The sequence below is a fragment of the Somniosus microcephalus genome, chromosome 2 (genome assembly GCF_052327205.1).
Source record: "Somniosus microcephalus isolate GS21.2 chromosome 2, FLI_Smic_1.0, whole genome shotgun sequence".
In the NCBI taxonomy this organism is placed as follows: domain Eukaryota; kingdom Metazoa; phylum Chordata; class Chondrichthyes; order Squaliformes; family Somniosidae; genus Somniosus; species Somniosus microcephalus.
In genome coordinates this window covers 373786320-373795103 of record NC_140988.1, presented here as the reverse complement: position 1 = coordinate 373795103, position 8784 = coordinate 373786320, and the positions used below count along the sequence as shown (strand labels likewise).

At 48.8% G+C, this 8784-nt stretch overlaps 1 protein-coding gene across 1 annotated transcript in view; it reads right to left on the bottom strand.

Annotated features, from left to right (window-relative positions):
• Positions 1–5577: 5577 nt before the first annotated feature.
• Positions 5578–8784, bottom strand: part of fgf24 (fibroblast growth factor 24) — a 165914-nt gene continuing 162707 nt past the window's right edge. The window contains exon 5 of the mRNA XM_086004960.1: positions 5578–6215. Within this exon, the coding sequence (XP_085861086.1) occupies positions 5949–6215 (267 nt within the window). The 3' untranslated portion in view covers positions 5578–5948. The remainder of the gene's footprint in view (positions 6216–8784) is intronic.

The window sequence follows — 8784 nt, the reverse complement described above, 5'->3', positions numbered from 1 at the left end:
GCTATAGTTAAAACATACGGAGCTTCTGAGCTCCGTATCTAGCAACAAACCCTGTTGCTTAGCAACAGCTTCAGTTAGACACTTGCACAGCCAGAAATTAGTTTAAAAAAAGTAACTAAAAGTAAAAAAGGTTATCTGAACCGACTCCTGAATTTTGCCGGTTAACCGACATTTCCGGTTATTTAGTGGCCGGTTAGTCGAAAGTTTCCTGTACAGTGTATTATGCTATAATATAGACTGTGGGTGTTATACCCAGTAACACTATTATATATAATATATAAAGGAGTGTTATAGATAAGAGTGTTAGACAATAACACAGTGTGTTATTATATAGTAAATGTACAAGATTTTTAAACCCGTTAATACCACATCAAGATATTATATAACATATACAGGAGTGTTATACCCAGTAACACACGGTGTGTTATTATATATACAGGTTGAGCGTCCAAAATCCGGAGTTCCGGAATCCGGGACGATTGGTGGCAGGGTCGTCCAGAATCCGTAAAATGTTCCGGAATCCGGACACCCTCTCAAACCGCAACCTGGGCCCAGGCATTTCCGGACTCGGAACGTGTTTCTGATGTCCGAAGTCCGGAAACGCCCGAGCCCAGGTTGCGATATTTCCGGACTTCGGACATCAGAAACACGTTCCGAAGTCCGGAAAAACACGAAAACCGGCTCGGCCTCGGTCCCGAGGTTGCCGGATTCAGGACATATTCTGGAGTATTATAAACAGTTACGCACAGTGTGGAATAAAATACACACAGGAATATTATGCCCAGTAACTCACAGCGTGTTGTTACGTATTGCTAATAAATTTCACCCAGCATTACCCAGGGTCCGTTGATGGATATAAGTTGTTTTACACACAGGATGTCAGCAGAGTTCTGTGAGAGATTTCAGAGCCACCGAGTTGCCATAGCCTGTGACAACATGCTGGAAGCAATTCTGTCTTCACATAGAAACATAGAAGATAGGAGCAGGAGTAGGCCATTCAGCCCCTCGAGCCTGCTCCGCCATTCAATGCAATCATGGCTGATCATCCAAATTCAGTACCCTGTCCTTGCCTTCTCCCCATATCCCTTGATCCGTTTAGCCTTAAGAAATATATCTAACTCCTTCTTGAATATATTTAATGAATTGGCCTCAACTGTCTTTTGTGGTAGAGAATTCCACAGGTTCACCACTCTCTGGGTGAAGAAATTCCTCCTTAAGTTCTATTCTGCATAGGTTTGGTCTGGCTGCTGATGAGCTGTGCACAGACGACTCTGCTTTCTTGTTCTGCTCTGACCTGAATGGTTTTCCCACAACTTTCATATTTTGAATGCTGGAAACATTATGCAGTATTAATTCCCGCAGAAATAGAATTGAGGTACAGATCGGCCATGATCTCAATGATCGGCGGAACAGGTTCAAGGGGCTGAATGGCCTACCCCTGTTGATACCTCCCATGGGTATGGCTTAACCAGCACCCCATGACTCTCCTCCCCTCCCACCATGAAAATACTGTCCAAACCGGAGCTTGTTGTGTGCCGAACCTCCGACACGATGCTGGCACGTGATCTGTGTCAAAGCGCCACGCTACTTAAACAGGTGCTTTAATGTTGCTCTTCAGCAAGTAGTGAAATCAGGGCCTTTGGTTTACGGAGGCTGAATAAAATCAAATTGTATTTCCTGGTGATTGAATTTGCAAAGCCAGTAAGTCAGTGGCCTTAATTATCACCGTACAGTCCTGGAGGGTGCCAGGTTTGATTGCCGGTTTGTGCTGAGTTATCTGATCTCAGTTTAGGACATTAGGACTAGAAATTCCGTATCGCCCCGTTTTGAGGCGCTAAATTTTCAAAAGTTGAAAAAGTAGTGCCAGGCCCTAATCCTTCTCTCCTACTGGGAACTTCGGCTTTAGCGCTCCAAGAGGGGAGTGGAGCGCTAAATCAAGCGCTATTACTTCCCATAGAGCACTAAAGTGTGTGAGAGGGGCGGCAGCGACAGAGAGCTGCACCATGTTCCGTGCAGTGCTGCCGGCATCAGAGGCTCCGTCCCTCGCTTAAAGGGAAGGGCCACTGATGGGATGCAAGATTCCTCCTCGTGTTTCTGTGGGGCCACGGGGCCTGCGCGACTTGCATTACAGCCCCAAGCACTCTCAGAGAGTTGGAGGGCTGAGTAATCGAGCATCAATCAGGTGTGAAAAACATTCAGCCAGGCCCCAGACTGGTGCGAAGGATAAAGTTTGCCCTAGCTGACCGCCACTGCCTTTAAATATCGCTCCCCAAACGGCCGGCCACGGTGACGATGCCTCCTGCAGCTGCCGTTGTTGACGCCCGGCGATGCCGCAGGGGGGCAGGAGCGAATATCCGATCCGGGGCGCTGTGCACCTGATGACGTCACGATCTACGGGGCACAACAGAGCGAGGCGGTAAGTGTTAGCCAGGGAAGTTCGCGGGCGTCGGTGAATTTGCCGCGCCCGGTCGCTAACCCCTTAGCGCCCCGTTACCACCCCCTGCAGCGCTAACGGGAGGCACAAACCAGGTGAATTTCTCCCCCTAAGCGTCAGCTGTGGCTCACTAGGAGGCGCTCTTGCCTCTAGGTCAGACAGTCGTGGTTTCAAGTCCCACTCCAGAGACTTGTCGCACAAAATCTAGGCTGACACTCCCAATGCAGTACTGAGGGAGTGCTGCAGTGTTGGAGGGACTGTCTCTCAGGTGGATGTAAAAGATCCCATGGCATTCATAGAATCCTAGAATCCTAGAAATTTATGGCACAGAAGGAGGCCATTCGACCCATCGTGTCTGCGCCGGCCAAAAAAGAGCTCTCCAGCCTAATCCCACTTTCCAGCTCTTGGTCCGTAGCCCTGTAGGTTTCGGCACTTCAAGTGCATATCCAAGTACTTTTTAAATGTGCTGAGGGTTTCTGCCTCTACCATCCTTTCAGGCAGTGAGTTCCAGACCCCACCGCCCTCTGGGTGAAAGAAATTCTCCGCAACTCCCCTCTAATCCTTCTACCAATTACTTTAAATCTATGGCCCCTGGTTATTGACCTCTCTGCTAAGGGAAATAGGTCCTTCCTATCCACTCTATCTAGGCCCCTCCTAATTTGATGTGAAGAAGAGCAGGGGAATTCTCCCTACTGTCCTGATCCTTCAAGCAACATTTAGAAACAGATGATCTGGTCATTATCTGGACATTGCTGTTTGTGGGAGCTTGCTGTGCGCAAATTGGCTGCCGCGTTTCCTACATTACAACAGTGACTGCACTTTAAAAATACTCCATTGGTACGAAAGCGCTTTGGGACGTCCTGAGGCCGTGAAAGGCGCTATAGAAATGCAAGTTTTTCTTTTACAAGTGGCCTCACCTTGCCCTGTTGAGGGAAGGGGAATAAAAGTCAACCAACGTCCCTACTCTTGGAAACACCACGTGCTATATAGGTTTTCACATAAAGAATGGTCAGTAGAGCAAGGTAGCAAAGGATTCCCAGTACTGCCTGAATAATAACTCGGCATAAATCACCACACACAGGAGAGTAGGGGTTAAAACTTGAGGCAAGATCAGGCGGGGGCGAAGGGACAATTATCCACAAAGGGGATCACAACTTCTCTCAGCCCACAAAGCATAAAACGGCGCATCACATACTTCCATGTAATCCTCATTCTTTAATCATGAGGGCACGTTAATCTCCTCAAATTGTATTTTACGTACAGATGCAATAAATAGCGATCTTTATAATAGTCATAAAAATTATTTTCATACACTTTACACTGTATCTAAATGAATCAAGCTGTTGCTGGAAACTATTTTCCAAGCCAAGGTTGATGAATGATGGCCGAGATGTAAAACTTGGGGACGATCTGGGCCGTTGGTTCCAATGATAGCAAGCCATGGTACAACTGTACCAGTCCAATAACAAACCAACCAGTTCAAATCCTTTCAGCAGTTTTTGCATTGCCCTTAATAGAGTTGCTGACCATTGCACCAGTTCTCAAAAAGAAACGACTCCTTTAACACATCAGTGTCCATTTTTGATACCTCGCTCCGGCTATGTCCTTTCACAATCGACCATGTGAATCTCTTGCCGATAGTTCTGCAATAGTACCATTGAGCACTATCGCTATTTCCTCAGGGCTTCTTCACCGTATGTGTGTACAATGGAACCTAGAGCAATAGTGTGCCCAAAGGAAAGCTTTATCCTAGGATTTGTTCACAGTTGGTCAAGAACCTCCTTCTCAGAAGGCCCTGTTTGTAGATCTGAAGATGTGCAGAAAAGAATCTGATCTCTTTCACAGTAAAAACATTTTCATCTAACCACCTTTCTAGTATCTCCAAAGTATCTCCACACATTGGGCACTGTCGTAGCTTTTCGTTGATCACCTTCTGAACATGCCCAGAGTACAGCCTGTTCTCTAGACTCCTTCCCAGCACGTACACAGTGGAATCCTCCCTCTAAACAGCTCGGCGATGCTTTCCACCCTGTAACATTTGGGTATCCTGGCAGTTTTTCCACGGTGGAATCTTTCCCTGTGGACAGTTGGCCAGCGATTCCATCAACCCATTGCCAACACTTCCATGGCAAGCTCTTGTGTGGGCCTCTTATATTTGCAGGAGAGCCTTGTCAGACCAAAGACAGTTTACACAGCTTAAAATTATGTACAGAATTGATGATTCTTTTTTTTTCCCGAACTCTACTATCCCATGGCCTCTCCATAAACGGGAAAGCTTGAGAAGATCAGCTCTCAATGCGAACAGATATAGCCACATAGGCGATAAGAATCCTCTCTTTCGAAAAAGGGTCGTTAACAGAACTCAAAAGGCAAGCAATACTCCCTTACTCTTAATCCAGCCTTGACTTATTGTTGATCACATTAATGTAAATAATAATAATTGAAAGGAGATAATATGACTACAATAAAAATGATACATATTTTTACAGATTCTGTACAATTTGTTTTCCTGAATTAAGTCTAAACATTATCAAACAGCAGAAGGTCAGAGAAGGGATGGAGAATGTTACAGCAGCAGTAGACTAGAGGCAAAACGTTCGAGGTGGAACTTGTCTATTTTTTGTCATCGGGAAACCTCGGTGAAGGGTCAGGGGTCAGAGTGCAGGACACCACCAAGATTGAGAAAAGGTGGGGAGAGAAGACAAGCAGGAAGTGGTGATTAGGTGACGCCAAGCGTGGGTTTAAAAAGGATATAGGAGGGAAGGAAAGACTGATTGTCGAGGAGAGGTCAAAACACAGCGAAACCAGCCTGAGATGAAATTGAAGGGAGAAGCTCACTGTTGTCACTAGGCCTCAGTGTGTTGATACCAATACACCATAGGCGGGGGGGCGCGGGAGGAGTCACACTTCAGCCACTATGTTTCAGCATTTGTGCACGGCAAATTTCTCCCAACACTACCACTGTAACAACCAGTACTTCACCCCAGTGCTTCACAGTTCAAAATGCTCTCTGCAGAGCGCAGCCCAAGTTTGGAAGGATGCAATTCGGAATTGCATTACTGGGTGTTTTTCACAGTTCAAGCGGACTCAGTAGAAATTTAAAAAATGACCCCCCTCCCTCCCACCCCCCGCCCGACTCCACCACTGTGTGCTTCACTGTGGATCCTGGTGACAGAATTTGGATAAGAGCCGAATGCAACGGAGACATTTTTTTTCATGGTTTCCGTCAATCTTTTAAACTGCAGCCTAGCTGCAGGCCAACAACAAGAGGCACTTATCCTTTTCAGGACACTGATAGAGAAATGGCCATTTTATAAATAACCTACGCACACACACACACACACAAACACACACACACAGCCACGCCCAGTTTCCCTTTAAATATAGGTCAGTTCAGAGCAGTTCCTTTCACGAGTATAAAAATAAAGTATCTTTAGTTTTTTAAAAAAAAAAACCCAAATGCAAATATTTATCCGAGGCAGCCAGCAGGCCGTTGATAAAGGTCCCTTAGGTCCTAGCTGGTCTTGTGGTGACGAGCTCGCTTAGTCCTTTTAGTGACTGTGGTGTATTTGAAAGGTCTATGGTGGTCCCCTTTGTCTTTGGGGAGTCTTTTCATGAAGTGGACCTCCCTCTGGTTCTGCTCGGTTTTCGATCCCTTCCTGGGACGTCCTTTCCTGGTGAAGCCCAGGTACCAGCCTTTGTACTTGGCAGACATCAGGGCCGTGTAGTTATTCTCCAGGACCTCTTCCACAAACACACACTCCCGGTTCTTCCCATTGAGCTGTAAAGGGAAATTAAAAGTGTTACTGGACAGAGAGAAGGAGAACTAAAAATGGGCAGGTGCCCTCAAAGGCAGCTAAACTATAACGCCCTGGTCAGACCTCATCTGGAGTGCTGCGTTCAGTTCTGGGCACTGCACTGCACCTCAGGAAGGACATATTGGCCTTGGAGGAGGTGCAGTGCAGATTCAACAGAATGATACCAGGGCTTAAATAGTTAAATTATGAGGTCAGGTTGCCTAAACCTAGCTTGTATTGAGCAGAACGGGCCTATATTCTCTGGAGTTTAGAAGAATGAGAGGTGATATCATTGAATTCTTAGAGGGCTTGACTGGGTAGATGCTGAGAGGCTGTTTCCCCCTGGCTGGAGAGTTCAGATCTAAGGCACATAGGCCTAGGAATTCACTTTGGGGCGGCCAGCTCGCTCACGCCCAAAAGTTAGCGCTGGGCGGGGAGCCATTAGCGATCGTCAGATATTCAGTGTTTGCGCCCCAATTCGGAACCGGGCGCTATACCAGGGTGTGCCCGCCTCCGCTTGGGGCGCTGACACTGAATTTCAGCGCTCTTGGCGCCGCTGCGCCAGCCGCTGCGGAGCGGCAGGCTGCGGTACTGCAGGCCTCCTCCTTCTCTTAAGGGGGAGCTGCCTGCAACGGGGAGATCGCCGCTGGAGAGTGCCGGCAAATGAGCCCGGCACCACGGAGAAGTGCCGGGTTCGCGGAAAGCAGCCGGCAATGCCGCGGGGGGGGGGGGGGGGGGGTGGTGGAGGAGGCTGGGGAAGGAGGTGCGGGCAGGCGGCCGCCGAAAAAGCGGCCGGCCGCACCTTCCCCTTTAAAGCGCCCCACTAAGGCTACAGCACGGCCCCGTTTTCTGGTCGCTGTTTGCGGCCGCTTCGGAGGAGGCGGCCGCTACTAAATATGGGGATTGGGCCGGTTTCGGGGCGGAACCGAGGCACTGCGCACACCGATGACGTCATCGGTGCCGGCGCAGCGCTAACGGCTACCGCCGCCAATACCGCTGTGCTGAATATCAGCGCAAACTCATTTTTGGCGCAGAAGCCCTCTTTAGGCGGTAACTGGCCGCAAAGCTGGCAGCGCCTTAATGAATTTCTAGGCCATAGTCTCAGGATAAGGGATTGGCCATTTAGGACTGAGATGAGGAGAAATTTCTTCACCCAGAGGGTTGTGAATTTTTGGAAATTCTCTACCCCAGAGGAGTATGGATGCTCAGTCGTTACGTATATTCAAGGCTGAGATCGATAGATTTTTGGAGACTAAGGGAATCAAGGGATATGGGGATAGTGCAGGAAAGTGAAGTTGATGTAGAAGATCAGCTATGATCTTATTGAATGGTGGAGCAGACTCAAGAGGCCATATGGCCTACTCCTGCTCCTGTTTCTTATGTTCTTATGTATTTCCTTGAGTTTACAGAATTGAGGGGTGATCTGTTTGAGGTGTTCATAATCTTAAAATTAGAGCTAGGCCGTTCAGGGGTGAAATCAGGAAACACTTCTTCACACAAAATCTGGAACTTCCACCCCGAAAGGTTATGGATGCTTGGGGGTCAACTGAAAATTCAAGACTGATATTTTTGTTGGGTAAGGGTATCAAGAGCTATGATGGGTAGATTGAGTCAGCCATGATCTAATTGATTGATGGAACAAACTCGAGGGGCTGAATGGCCTACTCCTGAGATAGTGACCAGGGTGGAGGATGGAGTTGGTGGGGAGGGTATAGAGTTGCCTAAGATTATGGCTTTAGTCTTCCCAATGTTTAACTAGAGAAAATTGCAGCTCATCCAAGACTGCATGTCAAACAAGCAGCTTGACTACACAGTGGCCGTGGAAGGGTTGAGAGAGGTGGTGGAGAGGTTGGGAGAGGTGGTGGAGAGGTTGAGGGAGGTGGTGGAGAGGTTGGGAGGTGACGGAGAGGTTGAGGGAGGTGACGGAGAGGTTGAGGGAGGTGGTGGAGAGGTTGAGAGAGGTGGTGGAGAGGTTGAGGGAGGTGGTGGAGAGGTTGAGGGAGGTGGTGGAGAGGTTGAGAGAGGTGGTGGAGAGGTTGAGGGAGGTGGTGGAGAGGTTGAGGGAGGTGGTGGAGAGGTTGAGGGAGGTGGTGGAGAGGTTGAGGGAGGTGGTGGAGAGGTTGAGGGAGGTGGTGGAGAGGTTGAGAGAGGTGGTGGAGAGGTTGAGGGAGGTGGTGGAGAGGTTGAGGGAGGTGGTGGAGAGGTTGAGAGTGGTGGTGGAGAGGTTGAGAGTGGTGGTGGAGAGGTTGAGGGAGGTGGTGGAGAGGTTGAGAGAGGTGGTGGAGAGGTTGAGGGAGGTGGTGGAGAGGTTGAGAGAGGTGGTGGAGAGGTTGGGAGGTGGTGGAGAGGTTGAGAGAGGTGGTGGAGAGGTTGAGGGAGGTGGTGGAGAGGTTGAGAGAGGTGGTGTAGAGGTTGAGGGAGGTGGTGGAGAGGTTGAGGGAGGTGGTGGAGAGGTTGAGGGAGGTGGTGGAGAGGTTGAGGGAGGTGGTGGAGAGGTTGAGGGAGGTGGTGGAGAGGTTGAGGGAGGTGGTGGAGAGGTTGAGAGAGGTGGTG